The 20,686-nt window shown below is 43.3% G+C and overlaps 2 protein-coding genes across 3 annotated transcripts in view; both read left to right on the top strand.

The window, feature by feature from the left end:
* The first annotated feature begins 1,133 nt into the window (after window positions 1–1,133).
* On the top strand, window positions 1,134–8,694 carry myoz1b (myozenin 1b). Of its 2 annotated transcripts, none has more exons than XM_041029140.1 (6): window positions 1,134–1,270; window positions 3,340–3,426; window positions 6,616–6,782; window positions 6,878–6,944; window positions 7,071–7,257; window positions 8,044–8,694. In XM_041029140.1, the coding sequence occupies exons 2-6, from the start codon at window positions 3,342–3,344 to the stop codon at window positions 8,276–8,278; spliced, it is 741 nt and encodes a 246-aa protein (XP_040885074.1). In that variant the 5' UTR covers window positions 1,134–1,270; window positions 3,340–3,341; the 3' UTR covers window positions 8,279–8,694. The 2 variants fall into 2 exon arrangements, with proteins under 2 accessions (XP_040885074.1, XP_040885073.1); XM_041029139.1 differs by having other exon boundaries at window positions 6,875–6,944.
* Window positions 8,695–18,003: 9,309 nt separating this feature from the next.
* The window catches only part of LOC121201563 (inactive ubiquitin carboxyl-terminal hydrolase 54-like), a 29,731-nt gene continuing 27,048 nt past the window's right edge, over window positions 18,004–20,686 (top strand). Inside the window, exon 1 of the mRNA XM_041067449.1 lies at window positions 18,004–18,159. Coding sequence (XP_040923383.1) covers window positions 18,004–18,159 — 156 coding nt within the window. The remainder of the gene's footprint in view (window positions 18,160–20,686) is intronic.

Genomic DNA, 20,686 nt, shown 5'->3' with positions numbered 1-20,686 from the left:
TTCACCTATTTTTGGAGCTGTTAATCTCCAGCTATTTGGCCCGATGCTAGACACTTAATTCTGATGGCTTTTTTACAATGTGATTGTGAGTGGAGGGGAAGTGCTACCTCATACATCCTGTCTCCTCTCACTGCTCTGCCAAAGAGGCTCTCTCCTTACACCGTCTTTCTGGGTCAACAGAGTCCAGTGTTTGGGGTCAAGGGTCAGGGTTTAGGGGCAGGTCAGATCACGCAGGATACAAATAATGATCATACTCAATCTCATTTTGTTTGATCATTTTAAGGTTACTGTTTTGGAAGAGAATAATCAAACAGCTCGATAATAAACCTTCACCCTGGGAGTTCGATTTCCGGACTTGTGAGAAATGTCTTTCGAGAACCACTGGATGGATTGCCATGAAATTTTGTGTCTTCCACAGGATGACATAAATAGTGATCCCTTACCTTTTCAATAACCTCAAACTTTCATTTATCCAGCATCTGGTTTTTAATCAAATACCTGAAAAATTGGTTGAAACTTCAAAAAAAGAAAAAAGAAAAATCATGGGACTGATGAGAAGCTGACTTAACATGATGATACAGGTAAAACCGCTGCCAGACACATCTGCACACACCATGCATGAAGCTGCAAATCATCAAAGGTTTCCTAGATGCAGGAGGACCTACAAGGAGACTGTGAGCAAAAAGCAAAAACATAAATGTTCTCAGATCCATACAAACCAAGTGACATGGAAGAAAGATATTTTCTGGTTCACAAGCTGAAAGAAATCACTACAGCCATCAGGCCAATCTTTGAATCACTTCACTGACAACAGATGACTTTCAGGATCAGATTTTAGATTTAATGCTCCTCTGGTGATATAAAAATCTAAGCTGAAGACCAAAAGTGATCTTTGCAATCACAATACCTGGACTTTCAACAACTTTCTGTGATTATCAAATACAATTGATGAATAAAGTTAATTAACCATCAGTTTGCTATTATCACTCATCCTACCAACTTCTGAACTCGAAACACCACACCCACCTCCCTCTTTACCCCTTGCTCAATTTACACCCCCTCTCCCCCCCACACCTCCAGGCCTGGTCCATAGCACCGCAGCAGCCCTGCCGATAGGGTTTCACTCTCTCTGGGGCAAAGAAGAGGGCAGGCAGTACAATACAAACTGTGGGACACAAATCCACCTGGGAATCTATATTCCTGTTCCTGACACAAACCTTTTCCGGGACCTTCTGGGACTTGTGTCTTCTTGTGGATACCTAGGTCTTAGGTAAGATGTCTGAGAACTGAAAATGTGTCATGGCATGGATAAAACTCAAAGAAATCTTCCTCAGACATGCCTTGAGTGTTTGTGGATTATCTTGCCCTGATGGTCACTGAGTTGTCAAATACTTCTGTATCCTCCTTAAGAACAAGGAGACAGTTATGGTCAAATTAACTTGATTCCTGTGGTGAGCAGATTTCGGCTGAAGTATGTGTATGTGACCCTGAGGAGGCCTCTGTAATAGATGAATTAATGAATGAGGGAATCAGAAGCAGATGCTCAACTTAATATTGCAGAATGGACTGTTTGTTTTGTTCAAAGTCACAGTAATTGCTCATGAAATTCACCCTAAATCATACACAGTTTGACAATTACATTGCAGAGTTACAATTTCTTGAGTAAATAGATAATTTGTTTAAATATACATATAAACCAAATCTGAATCATGAGAGCCAGATGGTGGACGACTTTCCTCTTCTTCACTACTTCTTACCTAACACTGTGGTAGGTGAGGAATGTGGCCCTCTGCAGTGGAGTTTTTAGTCCTCGGGGATGGATGTATGTGTGTATTTGGGAATGTGCTTACTGATGCCCTTCCTCCCCAGCTGTCCCCTCGAGATTTATCTGGAGCTAAAACAGGCTGGTCGTGGGGGGACAGGAGCGCCTCTTCACTCAGTGAGGCGGTAACAGGACCCAGGTCCTCGCACACAGCTCCTGTAGCCGCCATCAGCACAGCCATTTCCCTCCACCTTGCATTTCCCAGAACTCCCAAAAACACCTGTAATCTACAGCCACAGACTCACATTAATCACAAGAGATAAGCTATTTGAGAGCAAATCTGTGTGTGTGTGTGTGTGTTTGTGTGTGTGTGCTGGTGCATTTGTATGTGTGTCTCATGCTGATTACAGTCCCTCTCATCGCAGAGGTATAGAACATGGGTTCATAAAAATAGCTCACACAGGACTGAATCCCCAGCTAGGAAATGAGCTTCAATTACAGCGGATGAAAAGCAATTACATTAACTGTCTCCCTGTAGACGCTCTCTCCAGCTTTTTCTCTTGTACTGGGACTCACCTCCAGCCTTACATAATTGCTTTTGACCTGTGCAATAGACAGCGACATACTGCCAGACCCCATCTGAGTGGTTAGTCAAGAGAGACACGAGCTACCACTGGGAATTGGTGTCCTCTAGGGCATGTGGGGGCTATACACCGCGCTAAAAAGTGTGCTTAACTTAATTAGGGAACCCAGAGAGGTTTTTTGTTAGAGCTTCCTAGCGTTTGGGAACTGATGTGCAATTTCATCATACACAAATAAGTCTTGGTAATCAATTTATACCTTCTTCTTGAGTATTTATGGATAGGTTCCACACTTTTGTTGTATCACATTTCACTGTCTGTCAGTGTCTTGTTGCTAATTCTGTCATGGTCTCTCTGCTAGACACCAGACAGACCAAATTAGCATTTGGCCAATAATTCTTAATATCTGATTAAACCACTCTTACAGCATGTGATTGAGCCATTTTGCTGACAGCACACCTAAAGACAAATGCCGAACAAAGCACTCTGTTGAACATTTAAAATGCATTTGTATTTCATGTTTAAGCCACTGATATTGTGATACAATCTGGTATATTACTCATTGCTTAGTGTACCAAAAATTTCAAAAAAGGCCTTACAGTGAAGCTGGTTTATGTTACCAGGCTTTTTAATAGTCTCACTCTGGGTCTCAGGACAGCAACTGCGTGGATAAGATGAAGTGAGATTACCTAGAATCTATTATAACTAGTCCACTGCCGCTGAATCAATTGAAATTTTTGTTCAATTGCAATGTGCAATATAACGAGCAAATTTTCATCTGTAGTTCTTGGGCAGAGGTCAACCAACAATGCACAAATCGCTTAAGTAAAAGATTTACAATCAGTTGTATTGAATTACAACATTTTGAAAACACATAAACTCATTAACTGGACTGGAGTTATCATAGCAGCAAACTCAGACTGTTGAAAGCCACACTTATAATATGAAAGGTATGAATGGTTGATGAAGATGATGTTTCTGTGTCCTGTAATGTAGCCATGCCTCTCACAACTCCTGCCCCTTCTAACAAGAGGAAGAAGGCCAACAAGATCATCACTGACCTGTCCAACATCAGCCAGAATGGTAAAACACACACACACACACCCACACACTCTCAAACAGCATTCAGATCACGCGTTCACACAAAGAATGTAAACCTGAAACATTCTGCCGGACCTCTCCATCCTCATTCCTCGAAGACCTTCCCTCATCTCCCCTGTGATCTGATCAACCAGCCCAGTAAATGTCAAATCTGACTGCAAGTTTTGCTCTCTGGTGTCCGCTATCTGCACAATCTGTGTCTGTAAACTAAAACTGTGTGAGTGTATATCGTTGCATGTGTTGCATCTTATGACACTGCAATTAAATAAGAACACACAGACACACACACACACAATTTCCAAGCAGTAACACAATATCTAACATCCATGTGGCATCTCCTGGAGTTATGCGGCTCATTATCAGATGGCAGAGCAGCTGCAAATCTGTCACCATTAGAGGCTACACAAAATACCAGACTGTGATTCTGCTCCCACTGTATTTGTTTGAGGCTGTGTGTAAACTGGAACTGGAATTATTTCAGCTTGTAAAAATTCAGCAAATAGTTTATGTCTTGATATTTTATCCACATCTACAAACTGGAATTTACAGTATATGGTTATTTGAACTAAGTGGTTATCACTGTAGAGTATGTACTGCCTTATTTTAGTCTGCTGACTTTTTTTTTCACTTTGCTTTATAAAATTGTGCTCTTTTCTTTTTTGAGCTACATTGGCAATGGCTGCTTATGTGAAAGCCCAAATTCTCCTTTTATTTTTTTCCAAAAATCACTTCCTGTGCAAACAAAGATTTTCTTGAGACTTACTTTAGGAAAAGACCAGAAACAAAAAGAATGTTTAATGCATTTCTCTCTGCCAGAACCACCAGTAGGTCCATCTGTTCAAACTCTTGCTGTGCAGCTGAACATTGTTCAAACCCACAGAATGTTATTTTTATGCCTAGTGGAGATTCCAACGTTGACATAAAAAACCAGACATGGCTGAACTTTAGGGAAATATGTAAATGGTGATGCAGATGGCATTTGCAATGTTTCCATAAAAAAGAGATGGTGCAGCTACAAAAAGCATTGTCAGCACGAGAGTCACTAAGTACATTTAATCATTTGTTGTTTTAAGCAAAGTTCTAAGGTACTTATACTTCACTTTGAAATTATAATTTTCACTCAACTAATTCATTATTATTAAATCATTTTTCTATATCAAACTGCCAAAGTGCTCCACCTCAACCAGCTGCATTTTGAATGTAGAACTTCTACTTGTAATAGAGTCATATTACAACATATTATAGGACTTTTACTTAAGAATCTGAATACTCAAGACTCCACCGCTGAGCATCAACAACTTAAAGAATTAATGAAGAATCAAAACTGGCATTTACTTGTATATTACTTTTATGAACACCAACCAAATCCCTGAGCTTGCTATCTGCTTTTTGAGTGTCTGTGCACATGCTCAAATCTGTCATTCAACAATCTGTTCCACGCTTGTGATCCTTGCTGTTGTCTCTACTACTCCTTCTGCTGTCACATCTGTGGCCACATCTTTCCACCAGTTTGTTTTCGGTCAGTCAGTCGCTCAGGAGCTTATCCTGCTTATCCCTTATTTCGCTCCAGCTAATGCCCACTCATCTATCCATCATCCCTGCCACTGTGTCGTTCTGACAGTTCGTCCCGTGCCTCTGTCCCTCTGTATGTTGTCCATCTGTCCACCCCCTGCCTCTGTCAGTCTGTCCAATTTCCTCCCAGTCAGCAGCCAGCTCCAGTTTCACATTCTTCTGAATTAACGCTCTAATCAATATCCCCATGGGAGAGTTCGCTCTGCTCAGCAGCCGCAATTATTCTCTCACTCTTTCTCTCATTCTGTCTCTCTCTCACACACACATACACACACACACACATTTAACACACACCCACTTGCACAAGTCTGATTTACGAGGTACTGCTAACAGCTCTCCGCAGCATTGCAATGCCAACTCCCTGCTTTATAGATGTGCTCGTGCGAGTGTGTGTGTTGGTTTATGGCTGGACTCCAGGTGTTATGAGTGATATCAGAGTGTATGTGGTGGATGAGAAGAGTGTTTTATGAGGAGCTCTGTGGAGCAGTAAAATCCATCCGATCTCTCCATCTCTGCAAGAGAGGAGGAGAGAGCGAGAGAGGTGGTGTGCTGTAAGGATTTCCCTCCATAAACAGTTCCAGAAAACCTGTTGTGACATTCCCCAGTGCCCCTTTTCTTCTATATTGCTTTGGCCTAGTAATGCCTACAGCTCCCCTGGTTTCACACACACACACACACACACACACATCCTCCAACACAGCACAACAGGTTTCAACTGTAATTCATCACAACAAGGATGGTATGAAAGCCAGAGGATAAAAGTATGCCCTTTACAGTCTTATACATCCCTGATTCAATATCAGACATATACTGGAAGGTAAACCCACCTTTTAATTTGCCAAATGGGTTTAGTTGACAGGAGAGAGCACAGCTCAGACTGTATACAGTACCTCCGCCAAGCCTGCACAATCCTCTCAATCTATTATTTTAATAACAAATGATTAGAAATTGTTCACAGTGATGAATCATCACGGAATTCAAGAGCCAGGGTTATTTCGTTCAAGTAAAATGTCAAACTGTGCCTGAATTTTAAACCGAATTTGAAATAAAATCTGTACTTTTAAAAAAATGTATCTTGGGAACTAGTTATTGGACAATTAAACAGAGTAAAAAAACATATCTCCTTGATGCAGGTAATAAATTAATATATGGAATTGTTGCATCAAAAGCAATGCACTTCAAAGTTAGTGCTCATTCTCGAAGGAAAAACAAGCCAAGAAAATGTAATTTATATATTGCATTTCATTTTTTAAAAGCACTTCTACCGATATTAAAGAGTGAACAGTTCTTGAAACAGGGATGGAGCGATTACATTTAGTATGCTAGTGGGATTACTGCCTTCATAAGATGTTTTTTTTTTTTTTTTTTAAACTTTTGAGCTCTATATGGACAGATGCTCTTAGTGTAAAAAACATTACAATCTGTTTACAGCTTTTTATTCAATGCACTTTATACCACTATAACACAGCATTTTTCTCAACATATGGGTAAACCCTGACAATTTTCCTTCCTTTTCTCTACACACACCCACCTGCTACTCCACATTCAGTCCTTTCATTTTATCCTCCTCTTTCTCCTCCTTCTCCGTCTTCCGGTCAGATGATGAGTCAGACCCCGAGGCCACTGAGTTCGACCTGGGCACCAAGATCAAGACGCCCAAGGATGTGATGCTGGAGGAGCTCTCCCTGCTCAAGAACAAGGGCTCCAAGATGTTCAGGATGAGGCAGCAGAGAGTTGAGAAGTTCATCGTGACCAACGAGAACATGGTGAGAGTGAAGGAGAGAAAGGGAGTGTGTGTGCGCGTTGGCGTATATATGCGTGTGCTGATCAGACTATATCTTCCTTTTATGTCTTCCAGCAGAACCTCCAGAACCTGCTGATGTCCCCTCCCCCTATTCCACCAAAGCCTGAGATGCCAAAAGAAGAAGGTAGGGCCAGAGATGCATTTTTTACATTTCATGTCCCTTTTCAGTATTTAAGATGTTTTCTGTTAAGATTTTGCTCTTCACCTATCTGGTCTTCCCCTGTTTCCTCCCTGCCCCTGTGTGTCTCAGTGGTGGAGGAAAAAGTGGATGAGGAGGAGGAGAAGGAGAGGAGGAGGAAGGAGTATGTACGCACCTACATATCGCCATGGGAACGGGCCATGAAGGGCAACGAGGAGCTGACAGCCACCATGAAGGCCTGTATGCCGGGACCCATCCAGATCCACCCAGAACTGCCTCAGTACAAGAGCTTCAACAGGTACACACACACACACACACACACACACACACACACACACACACACACACACACACACACACACACACACACACACACACACACACACACACACACACAAGAAGTGATGGAAACGAGTAGATGTATCCTTTGTAATTACTAGTGGGTCTGAGTAAGCAATAAACAACCAGCCACGGACAGATTATGAGACAACAGACATACAGATATGTGAAAGGCCCTCCCACTCCTCTCACAGAGGAGGAAGACACCCAGGCTGAAAGAGACACAAAACGACTTCAGTAACATTACACAGGTGAACTGGCGCTCTCAGACTCTCTGGGACACAAACACGACTCAGAGATGTCGTTGATAGTCGATTTGCGTCTGTTTGTGGTTGTTCTGTGTATCACTGTGGTCGTTTTGTGGGTCTTGATGGTTGATTTGTGTCTCTTTGTGGTCATTTTGCACGTCTTTATGGCCTCTTTGTATTCATTTGAATGACTTTTAACAAGAAATATTAACTGTCAGTTCATAAAGAGACCCCTGGGCCCCCCTGACCCACTGGTCCCCTAGACTTGTGCATCCATTGATACAACCATCAAACTACGTTTAATGTGGGAAATTCACTTATATATTTCCGTAAACAAGAGCATGTCAAAAATCATATTAAATGTAGTGTGTGGATGAAGTTCTTGTAACAAAACTTGGAAGCTCAAAGTTGCTGTGCTGCACTGCACAGTACCAGAGGCGCTAATCCCGATGTTACCTCGTCTCTCAGCATCCTAATTTTTCCCTTTTCCTCCCCAGGACGGCACTCCCATTCGGCGGCTTTGACAAGGCGTCTAAGATGCTGACCTTTGAGCTCCCAGAGATCAACGTTGCCCCCGAGGAGCCGGAGCCTCTGCCCACCATGCAGGCCGACATTCGTTCACGCCCCTCGTTCAACCGCACACCCATAGGCTGGGTCTGCAGTGAGGACAACTCACACATCCACATGGACCTGGACAACATCCCCTTCGATGGAGAGACAGATGACCTGTGAACACGCATGCAGACAAAGGTGTCCTTACACTTCATGTAGCCTGGAACTTACAAACATTAAAAGTACATGATCTAGAACTCACACACACATACATGAAGAATACACCTTCATATAAGAGAGTATCCTAATTTACACCACATACACTGACAACATAAGCACTGTTAGAACTGCTGAGGCTCCCATTAACACATACTGAAATGTACTTTAATTGCATGGAAAATGAAATGAACAAAAACAATTTAAAAATGACTTGATGGAAAAGTATCTCCCCTGGTCTCCTCTGTGTTTTCTTACCTTTTCATCCTCAACTTTGAATGAGTCTTACTATGATTTTGCATTCTGGGAGCTACTGTGAGACCTGTGTGAACAGAAACAGATAAGCACTCTGCACTCTTAAAACAATGTATTTATGCAATAAAGTTCCCCTTTACAGAACGCCTGACTGCTTCTCATGTGAAGAGTGGTTGTGCTTGGTCATGGACTAATTTTTGAAATCATCCACTTTGTCTCTTTCTGGAGCTTTCAACCACAGTCTTCAGTGAATGGAGTTTGCTCAGCTGATTCCATGCTTCCCTCTCATATGCAACTACCTGTTCTCAAATAACCAAAGTTTCATACGTAACTCAAATGATGGCTCCTAAGCCTTCTCCATGACAGCAGACTCCAAACTCCATGCACTGATGAAAACTGTGAGATGTGGTAGAAAGCTCCAGATATATCATTTCTTTTGATTTACGAGAAAACTCTGCCAAGGGGCCCCAAAAATTCTTGAGCCGGCCCTGCTGTGACTAAGAAGCTGAGACTGATCAAAAATATAAAGTTTAGCTGCAAAGTTAGTAAACGTGTCAAGGTCTGACTTATTGAAAATTAATCTTTTTTTTTTTTTTTTCTCTTGCTCACCTTCTGCCAAACTAAAAGGTGCCCCCAGGACATCTCACTTGCACTATGAATAGTCAGTGTGTTCAGGCTGTGACTGTAAACTGGTGCTGGCAGGTCTCCAATGGCAGCATTTACACAGATGACTCCTGCATGCAGAGGTGAGAGGTGGAAGAACTATACTTAACATGTCAACATGACGTGTTTAGATGTACTACACATACGTGTAGTATGTCAGAATTAATATTTTACTTCTATGTATTGTTGGGTAGTTTAATAAAAGTTACAAGTAGTTACATGCAACCTGCTCCGTGCACTGTACCATCCTCTATCGTGCCCGGGAGGCGGCGGCATCGGGCTGAGCAAACCGCCTGATAAAACCGCTACGTCACACACTCACAAACGCAGAGCTGGAAGATGGCACGGTATCGCGAGAGCGGCGTGCCGCGACCGGAGCGCTGGATGGCGCTGGTGGGGGGTGGATGCGCCCACGGCTCGCCCTCTCTCTCTCGTTAAATCACACGGTAGGACACGCGATCGGACGGAGACTGGCGGCACTTGGGGTGAGTAAAAACCTGCACGCTATGCATTGCACGGACTCCATCACGGCTAGAATGGACCGGGGGGAGACGCGTGTGCAGTTATGGGGGGAGGAGAGGAGGGGGGCAGTTAACGTGCCGGCCAGATGTGATCCTCTCCAGATGTGTTCTCGTGACAGTCTCCGAGGATGACTGTCATCTTCTCCATCATCATGTTCATCATCTCCATCATTATCATCATTGCTCTCATCAGCAGCACGAGCGACTTTTCCTCGTGCTGCTCTGCCTCCCTCTGTTGCTCTGTATCTTGTCAGTTTTATCATTTTATCAGGTCTCGGTAATTCCCCTCTACGCAGCCACTCTCCCTCGTGCTGTAGTTGGAGCTTCCACGCGCATCCCTTCCACTCAAGTTCATCCCGGTTGCATCACAAGCCCGCGTTGTTGTTTCTCGCAGTTACAGGTGTTGTTGTTATTGTGCAGACTGCCCCATTACATCCAGTCAGGTACATAGCACTACTGTGCGCGTGGCTCCTGTCCTGTAGGCTACTGCGTGTTTTGGTCTCGCGCGGGGCGGTGCGGCGGTGCTTGGTGGACTGTAGACACTGTGCGGACTTGTTGATGGATGGCCGAGAGACCGCAGCCTTTTACCGTGGCGGATTCACGCTCCGCTGTCATCGCTCCCGGGGGCCGCTATTGATTTAACGTTGCGGTTTCGATCCGCGTGATTGATGACTTTGGCCCCTTACCGCCAGCCTACAGTACCGTAGCGACGGTGACACAACCCTCTGCTGCGTGCCTCACGCGCGCCCACACACGTGAATACTTACCAAAAAAAAAAAAAGAAAGGGGAAAATAGGGTACTGGCCATCCCCCCATTAAGCGGGAGCACACTGTTTATGAGGGCATTGCATTGATTTACAGTAACTATAGAAGCCTTTTCCTAATCTTAACCTTTACTACGCATGCCAAAACTCAAACATAACCCTTACATTAACCTGAGCCAGAGTCGAACCTAAACCCAAACCCAAGTCTTGACCCTAAGATAAAGGTTAAGCCTTCAATTTGGGGTTAAGGGACCAGCATTTTATCTTCATTTGGCTGGTTGAATAGGTTTATGTCCCCACAACATAATGAATAAAAACCACACACACACACACACACACACACACACACACACACACACACACACACACACACACACACACACACACACACAGGGACAGGGACACACTTAGCTACAGCAGCACACCTCCACCCTCCACCCTCTGAGCTGAAATGTCGCCTTGACATTTAAGTTGGACTTATCATCAATTTTAGTTTTTGGAGATGGAATACTTTGCAAGGCAGTGATTTTCTTTTTTGTATTCTTTTTGTGCTTTGGTTAATATGAGCATATGTGTGTGTGTGTTCATGTTCATTCTGCATATGGGCAATATTCACACACTGTTTAAGCTCAAAAACACCAGCTCAAAGTGATTTTTTGCACCTTATTTAACGTGACATGTCCTTATATACACTGCTGTTTCCATATTTTATGACCTGTCACTGTGGCTTCTGTACAGTACTCTTGTACTCCTGTCCCCAGGCCTTACAACCTATTATTCTGTAGGGTTGTCCTGGAAGGTAAACTCGCATTACCTTTATCTACAAAATAGCTTGTCCTTAGCCTCAGTCCACGCTGCCAAAAAAGCCTGGCTTCCCTCTTCCCTCTCAGAGCGATTTTCCTTGGGGGTGTTTCCACTGGCATTATTTAAATACTCAGACCAATCAGGACGATTTATTTGATGTCATGTGGCCGCTATGGTGGACCATCGGGCAACTTGACACGTGACAAAAACTTCCTCAGAGCTGAGGATGAAGGATTTGACTTTGGGTCTTGAACATATTTTGCTTTTTTTTTTTTTTTGGTCAGTTATCCATACAAAAAAGTATCACCAGAATCCAAACACAACCACCAAATCACCTTGTATGTGCTGATCTTTAAGAAACAATCGATCTCAAGGTCTCATTGACTTATTGTGGATATTTGCAGACAAACAGTCACGTGGTATAACAATTTAGAGCATATGGAAGTTAATTCAGTTAAATTCTACACTTTAATTGGTTTAAATCCTGAGTATTTCTCTCTAAACATGGTCATGTGTGACTGAGCCCGGCTTGTGCCTCAGTTTCCCCAGGGGATTCGTCTATCGTTGACATTCCAGTTAAAGTGTTCTTGGTCCGGTTGGGTCCACATGTATGGGATTATACGAGGGCTGAGGTATAAGGAAGAGCAGATTAAGTCATCGCAGAAGGATCAAGAAGGAGCAGAGGAAAAGAAAGTCACGCTCATACTGTATGTCTCCCTTGACCTTTACCATCCGCCAGAGTGCTCTTTCTTTCGTTTTCTTTCTTTGACATGTGGCTGGTTGCTCAATCTAATGTCCCACTTATTCCTCTCTTTCTTCTTCCCTCTCCCCTGTTCTCCTCTTGTCTTTTTTCTGCTTCTTTCATCTCCTCTTTTTCTACCTTTGCTTTCCTCTCTTCTCCTATTCTCTCTCTTTCTCTTCATCGCCCCGAAACCCTGTTTCTCCTCCTCCCTTTATCTGTACCCTGACCTACACTGTAAAAACCTCACATGATTCCCACCATGCATCGTAAAAGAGGGTGGTTATGTAATAGCCTAAATATTAAACAAATATTCTCCCCTCTTTATATTTTCTACTAATAGGATTGGGTGTGCACATGTGCCATGGCGATAATGGGTTGCATCTAGGTTACAGTGTGCACGTGTGTGTCTTTGTGCATGTGTGTGTGTGTGTGTGTGATTATGTGCGTGTTCTCACATGTATACTTTAATGTTACAGAGTCTGAGTGGGGAAATGACCTTGAAGCCTGCAAAAAAAAAAAAGATCTCAGTCTCGGTAATATGCTCACACATGCAGATACACGTGTGCCTATTGTACGATAACACACATGCTCACACCCACACCCACACGCACACACACACACACACACACACACACACACACACACACACACACACACACATATATATATATATATATATATATATATATATATATATATATATATATATATACACACATATAGCTCATCTTTAGATTCAAAGGGGGATAAAGTGAAGCACAGAGGGGAGGATGAACTCTGGGCTCTCCCTATTGTCAGCTAGGGCTATTTGAAGTTACACATAACCCAGTTACAGGAAAACCACTGTGTGTGTGTGTGTGTGTGTGTGTGTGTGTGTGTGTGTGTGTGTGTGTGTGTGTGTGTGTGTGTGTGTGTGTGTGTGTGTGTGTGTGCATGTGTGAGCACATGCATGTGAAGTGAAGTTTTTCGGAAACGGAAAAGGAAAAAGACAGAGATGAATGGGGGAAAAAGTGGAGAGGGTGAATGAGAATGGAAAATAGAGGTCAGTGGAAGAAAGTGAGGGACAGGGAACAAGAATGAAGTGAATGGGAAGGAGGGAGGAGGAATGCCAAAGCAGGAAGAAAGAGAGAGCAGAGTTTGTGAAAGGAAAGATCTGGACTCCTTTCTTTTAAAGTGATATATAAATATACTTCTCGTCCTTTATGTTTGCTTGAGTGGGAGGGAGACAGTGTGAGAGACAGGCTATTGTCCTCAGGGACAGTATCAGCTCTTTGTTCAACTTGCTTGACACTGGTGTCACTGTCACCAAGCCACACTAACCCACAGCAGGGAAAGAAAGAGAGAGTGACAGAGGGAGAGGGAGAAATGGTGACAGTAAATTCAAATTCCAAAACAGTGTCATTAGCAGCATTTTATTTCCAATCCGGCGCTGAGGTCAGTTTTTGAATTTTTAAAATTGCATTCGTCTTGGCTGAAGGGAGTAAACAGGATCATAAAATGGAGAACAAAACAGCATGGACAAGAAAAAGCAATGAGAGTAATGAAGATGGGGATTTTTGTATGATAATTTGGAACATACTGGGTCTGAAAATGAAAACAAACAACACTGTGACCTTTCGGTGAGGTCATATTCTAGATGTTGTAAGACTACAAGAGACAGTTTGAGCTTGAAAGGCAGGAAAATCTCAAAAGGTCAATTTAGTAGCTGCTTTGGGCATTTCGATCGCATACCATGATCATCCTCAGCAGATAGAGCTTACCCAGTTTTAATACAACTGTAGATGTTCAAATTTCAAATCAAACATTGCTTGATCCCTGTGTCATATGTCGTGCCATTCCTCTTGAATGTTGATCTGATGGAGCAGATGAATGACAGATGGATGTGGAGGGATATTTTCACAGAATGTTTGCATTAATCGCACAGATCAGAATCGGCTTCGTTGGGCAAATGTACACAGAGTACACAGGAATTTGACTTGGTGATGCAGAGCAGTGAGGCAAGAAAAAAAACAGAATGAAATATAGGAGAGCACACTAAGATTAAGTAAAAGTGAGAGTAGAAGGAGAAATGGGAAGTCTGAGGAGGACCATCGTGTGGTGGGCTTGTTTCATGACATTAGATGAGTGTGTGTGCGGTACCCAGAAACGCCACCTTCTTTACAGCTGCGATGTTGATGTAGTAGCCTATGACCAACTCCACCATCTTGCTAACATTGACATCCAGGTTGTTTTCTGTACACCATGCTGCCAGCTGTGCCACGGTCATCCTGTAGGCCAGTTCCTCATTGTCTTTGATGAGGCCTAGATGAGATGAGATGAGAAAAGATAAGGTAAGGTAAGATAAGATAATACGGAATTGAGGTACTGTCCCACATCAGTGCAAAAGAAGGCATACGAACCACAGTACAGCAGAAAAAAGAAAAATAAATCCGTGGTCCGTGGTGTGATCAGCAAACTTTACCAGCTTGATGGAGGGTTGGCTGGTAGTGAGGGGGCAGACAGGTGGCTGCACCTGTGGCTTCCTGTTGATCAGGAAGACAATTTCTTTTAAGAGGAAGAAAGAGTAGAAGTCACTGATGTAGTATTCTGTATAGTAAACATCACGATGGCAGTAGTAAAATTAGTCACAGAGGAAGAAATATCAACAGAAATATAGGGGTAAGAGTACTATTAGTTTTTGCAACACTAGTGCTTGAAGAAGCAGTACTAATAATAGTGTCAGTAGCCGTAACAGCAGTGGTGACGGTGTGGTGAAACCATAAAAGCAGCTGTCTCTACTCAAAGCTCCCAGCTGTTCCCTTGCTGGATTTTATCGATCGAGAAGTAATCATTTGCAGTCACACGGACACACTCATCCATTTAGATATAAACTGGAAAAGGTCATCTTAACATCCAAACCCCCAAACCTTTGAGGTTTGACTCTTCATTAAACCTTACGTCTACCTGGTCATTAACTTATATGAGTCTGCACCCTGATATGTTCCCTTAAGTGGTTTAAGACTCAGATAAAACCTTTTTCCAAGCCATTTGGCATCACATATACGTTCTGTATGTGCTTGTTCAAGAACTTTATTGAAGCCATATCACATTTTTTTCTGAGTAAAGCAGAAAAATTTCAATCTGACCTGTTTGTTAAGTTCAGAAACCTTCGAATCATGAGCAGAATATAAAATAGTTTTGTGGCTTTGAATAATGATGGGCTGTAATGATGAATCTGCCAAATGTCTGTGGAGTTGAAAAGGTTAAAAGGTCAGTTTACCAAAATTACTAAGAGGCATATTTCTTCACTTCTGCCTGTAGCATCTAACCATGCAGACAGTTGAGATTTTTGTTTTGGAGACTTCTTCGTCGATCCCAGGACAATGGACGTGAAAAGAATTTTCACAGCACTGACAATGACATTTAAAAATCCACAGAGCATGCTGTCAGCTGTTTTTATAGGGACTATTTCTCAAGCATTTCCAATGAGAACCGTTGACACTAAGGCCTTTCAAAGGTAATTTTTCCACACATAAAATTCCACACATTGTGTAAGGGTAGTGACAGAAATCTCAAAACCTGGACTAATTTTTAAAAAAAATTCTAAACATAACCCAAGATTTTTGTGACAATTTCCTCACGTCAACCTGGGACCGATTTCCTCTAGGTTAGAAGATGAAGCCACACACGCACGCACGCACGCACACACACACACACACACATACACATACACACATACACACACAGGCTGTGTCTGTGTCTGGATGTACAATCAGTGTCCTCACCTCAACATCACACGTGGAAACGTCTTCCATGTGTGGTCGGTGTCTGGGCTGCGACCACAGGTTCTGGTTTCCTTATGCCTGCCAGCGCAGGGTCAGGGAGTTTGATTGACTTGTGCCTTGACTCACTCTGGCTTCCAGGAACTCTCCACCATCAATACACATCATCATCACTCGCCAGCCCTGTGTGTGTGTGTCTGTGTGTGTGTCTGTGTCTGCTTTCTCAACCAGTGCAGCACAGTGTGTCTCTCTGTTAAATCACATGGTTCGGCTTTTCCCCCGCGTGCCTGCTGCTTGGCCTATTTCCATGGTAACTAGCCAAAGATGTGGACACACACACACACACACACACACACACACACACAAACACAGATGAACACACACATACAGGACACATAAACAGCGATTTTGCGAGGGCTTGCCAGAGCGATCTCGGATGTGTGTGGCTGTAGGGTGCAGTCAGAGAGGATGTGTGATCACACACTCCACATAGGCTCAGCGGGAGAGACACACACACACACACACACACACACACACTCACACTCATGCACACACACACACACACACTGTATGCTGAGACAGAAGCTCAGGATGCTGTGCTGTGGAGGAAAAATGGCACACAGGGGCATGCCAGCCAAATCCTTTTATAAATCCTCTGGCAATTTGGATTTGTTTGTTTACGGATGAATATATCAAATGTGAATTTCTGATTTTTTTGTGTAGACAGATAGATAGATAGATAGATAGATAGATAGATAGACTGTGTGACAAGTAGATGAACTGACATTGCAATGTTGCTGTCTAACAGTTGCATAATGTTTCCTTCTACTTTCGCTCTGATGCATTTCACTTGTCACGACGTCCCCTCTACCTCCATCCCACCCCCTCATCACCCCACTTCGTCACCCCAGTCCCATGTGGCCATTGCCATGGCGACAGCCCACGCTGCTTGCTTGCTCACCGCAGCATCCCTGCGCCCTCTGGCCTTTCGCCAACGGGGTGCTGTGGCGGCAACGCAACTCGACAACCAGGCGAGGGAGCTTTGCCAAAAGTGGGGAAGCTATAGGGGAAGCAAGGGAGGGAGGGAGGGTGAAGGGGGGGCACTGCGGATTTGTTAGTTACTGCCCTGTGGTGTTATGCAACTTCATGTACACACACCCACACATACACACTGTCTGGTGATAAACACACACGTACGGAAACTGTGCATAGTGATGCTGAACAGGCATAAGCTCCAGATAAAGTCCCTAAGTACCGATTATAAAATGACATAACAGATTTCTCCAAATGGTCCCTGTGTCATATCACTGATGCAGTGTTACCCTGACTAATATTGTTGTGTTCATGTGATGATTTCATGATTCATGGTGCAAAAGCAATTGAAGCTACACATTTAAAGCTGCAGTAATCAATTTTTGACCCTCGAGGGTTAAGCAGACAGGTACCATCTGAAGAAAGGGACCAACATTAGCTCTGGTTTGGTCTCCAACAACTCCTGGGAAAAATATCCAGCTCTTTACTAGCTAGTTGCTAACTTTCTATGCTTTCTGTGGAAAATGTGCAGTAAAACCAAAACAATGATCTAAAAAAAGGCTAAAAAAGACTCTTCAGTGCATTTTAAAAGTTTGTTGCCTCAAACTATTTAAAGTGGAACAATGTCTCCATCGTATGACGATGTATGAGAACGGCTCAAAACCACTTTTTTGTGTGTTTTAATTAGTTTTGTCTGTCCTAACAGCTTGGTCTTTGTGTTTTACAGGCGAAGTAAAAGAGAAGAAAGCAGTCTCCACATGGGAGCAGCAGTGCGACCCAATCAACATTTATTTCACAGAATCTGCCAAGGGACGCCTTGGACACGCTCTCATGTCCTCAAACACAAACTTCTAAATCCAAGGAGCTAAAAAAAGAAAAACAAAAAGCCCACCGCTGGCCCCAAAAAGTGGACAGATTTTAAAGTAAAAACACGACTGGAGAGGGGGAGTGTTGTATGGGTGCCAGGTCTCCTTTCAAGACACACCACACCTCCTCGATCTACCGCCGCCGCCTCCATTTCCTCCTCCTCTGCTTTTCTCTCATTCTCCCTCTTTCTCTCTCATGGGAGTGACATAGAGGCTGTCGCTTGGTCTGCTGCCCCGCCCCTTCCCCGCCTCGCCGTGGAAACGGGGGCGTCCAGGTAGTGATGTCGTGGAAGAGGAACTACTTTGCATCTGGTGGCGGAGCGGGAGGCGGGGTGCAGGGGCTGGTGACCCCGAGAACCATGACCTCTATTGCACCCAGCAAAGGCCTGAGCAACGAGCCGGGACAGAACAGCTGCTTCCTCAACAGCGCTCTGCAGGTCAGTCGGATAAACACACACGCACACAAAATCAGGGCAGTCAGAAAGTATTAGGAGAGTAACATGTTTTTCATGGAGATATTTAAAACCATGTATCAGTCATGACTGGCCAAGTCAGTCACCTGACCTCAATCCACAGGCTCGTGTCAACTATTTTTAGTTGGGTATGTTTAACCAAACCAGTTGTCACAAAAGTAAGAAAAGTGTGACACTGTGACTCCAAGTAGTTTTGTTATTTTTTTTTTTAGCAATTTTCGGGTAGTATAAAATGTCTAAACTACAGTATTTGGAGGCTTTGGGACACTTAAGAGACTTAAGACTTTGTCCACACTTGCTGAAGCCGAACCAGACCTAAGTCAAAAAGATGCAAGATGTGAGGGCGGCTGCAGTGCAGGCCGGCAGAGGATCACAGGAAGACGTCCAGATAAAGTGTGTGGGTTAGAGGCTTCTGACAATCACTGAATTATTAAATGTGATGACTTCATTTCATTTTACGTCATTGTGACTTTCCTGTTACATTCTGTTAAACACCATTAAATTACAGATGAACATCAGCGCGTTAATCTCATTGCCATTGTTTCCTTGCAAATCCAATGTGCTGGACTACAGAGTCAACACAATGAAAAAATGCGTCACTGTCTTAAAAAATTCTGCCTACACTGCAAAAACGCACCCATCCATGCTAAAAATACAGACTTTTACAGACAAAAAAAAAAAGCACAATTTCAGTGCTCGGCCAAAATTATTATGCTGCTTCACTGTCACAGCAGTAGTTTCCTGTGAAATGTCATTAATGTGTTTATGCATAATTAGCAAAAAAATAGCTTCTACTTTCTAATAAGCTGTTAGAAACACTTTATAAAAGACCGAGCTGTCTATATTCTAGTGATGTGCACTAAATGCACAGTGCTAACAAACATATCCATGCACCCACAGTGCACAACCCCCTCCCCCCCCTGCACACACACACTGCAGTATTTAAATGCGACAGGGATGAGATTAGCGCCATATTAACGGGCGCTTGCGTGTTTCGGTGGGTTTTGGCACCGCTGCCAGTCTGGCTTCAGTGTGGACATCCAGTCTGTGTGTGGAGATGCTTACACTGCACTGCTACTGCTGCATCTCCTCTCTCTCTTTACACACACATACACACTTCCCTCCTCCCAAGACTTCCAGCTGGCACAATCATACCTACACACACACATACACATAAATGCCTCTTGACTACTGGCTTGAAAGAGAGAGAGAGAGAGAGAGAGAGAGAGAGAGAGAGAGAGAGAGGTTGGAGTAAGCTGAAGAGGGAGGGAAGTGATGGGGCAGAAGCTTAGGGAGAGTAGAAGTGAGCAGGGGGCTGGATGAGAAGAAGTTGCTGAAGGGGGAGAAGAGAGGAAAGAGGGATGAGGAGTATACAGTATGAAAAAACTGAGGAGAAGACTAAAGGGGATACTGCTGGGAGAAAGAGTGGAATTAAAGAGTCAAATAAGGTAAGAGGGAAAAAATGAGTGTGGTGAAAGACTGAGAGAAAGAGGGAAGGATGGAGGAAAAGAAGGGAGAGAGATGAAATGACGAAGTGAAGGACATGAAGTTTATTTGTGAAATGAATAATATGTCTCAACAAAGACAAAGCAGCTTCAGCGGGGAGAGAAGTGGGCCACTTCAAGGACACACACACATGTACACACACATGCACACGCAGAGGAGAGAGGATGTTTCACGGGACACAGACGAGTGAGGATAAGCCGAGAGCATGTTAAAGTACTGAGATGCTGGTTTGCTGGGTGTGTGTATGTGCATGTGTACGTGTTTGCTTATGTTATTTAAATTTGAGATGAACAATTAGGGGTCAAAGTTCAGGTTTAGAGAGTCACTCTATTAACAAATTAAGATGATTTTTTTGTTGTTGTTTTGTTGTTTGGTCAGTGAAATGTAAAAACGTATAAATGCTAAATAGTGAAAAATGGCCATCCCATTTTCTCAGAATGTAAAGGCCAGTTTATACTGTGCCATAGGTACAGTGTGGAGTACCTGACTATGCTGTATCTATGGCGTCAATTCTTCAACCCTACGCTGTAGCCTGATGTACACCTCCCTAAACATATAGCTACAGGTTGCAGCAACACAGACTCCTTCCTCTTCACCTTCTGCCTCAGTCGGTTCAATGGTCGTACAAACCATTGAACCTACGTCTTCTCTCTATTTTGCGTTGCAGTAAATTCAGTTAAAGTAGCCGCTGTTTAACATTTATCTGCTCAGTTTCAGTCACCATCATTTGAAGCACCTGAAGAGACTCAACACAGTAGCATAGAAACCCCACTACCAGCTGGTGTTTTGCTGGTGTAATTGCATAGCGATGCAGACACACCAGCGCAAAAGAAATGCTCTTTGTCTGACCAACAGCCCGAAACCAAAAGATATGAAATTTACAACAATGCAAAACCAGTGAGTGCTTTGAATTTTTCCTTAAAAAGACTTTCGGATCATTTATTATCAAAACTGATATAAAACTGATCGTTTTAGCACTGCAGAG

Source organism: Toxotes jaculatrix, chromosome 21, assembly GCF_017976425.1.
Source record: "Toxotes jaculatrix isolate fToxJac2 chromosome 21, fToxJac2.pri, whole genome shotgun sequence".
In the NCBI taxonomy this organism is placed as follows: Eukaryota; Metazoa; Chordata; class Actinopteri; family Toxotidae; genus Toxotes; species Toxotes jaculatrix.
Note: the sequence above shows the minus strand (reverse complement) of the source record. Positions and strands in the feature narration are given on the sequence as shown.

What these genes read in the sequence shown, in the direction of transcription:
- myoz1b (XM_041029139.1), top strand. Translation starts at nt 3,342, where the DNA reads ATGCCTCTCACAACTCCTGCCCCTTCTAACAAGAGGAAGAAGGCCAAC. An exon ending in GTCCAACATCAGCCAGAATG is followed by an intron (nt 3,427 to 6,615) that starts GTAAAACACACA and finishes TCTTCCGGTCAG; the next exon opens with ATGATGAGTCAGACCCCGAG. An exon ending in TGAGATGCCAAAAGAAGAAG is followed by an intron (nt 6,945 to 7,070) that starts GTAGGGCCAGAG and finishes TGTGTGTCTCAG; the next exon opens with TGGTGGAGGAAAAAGTGGAT.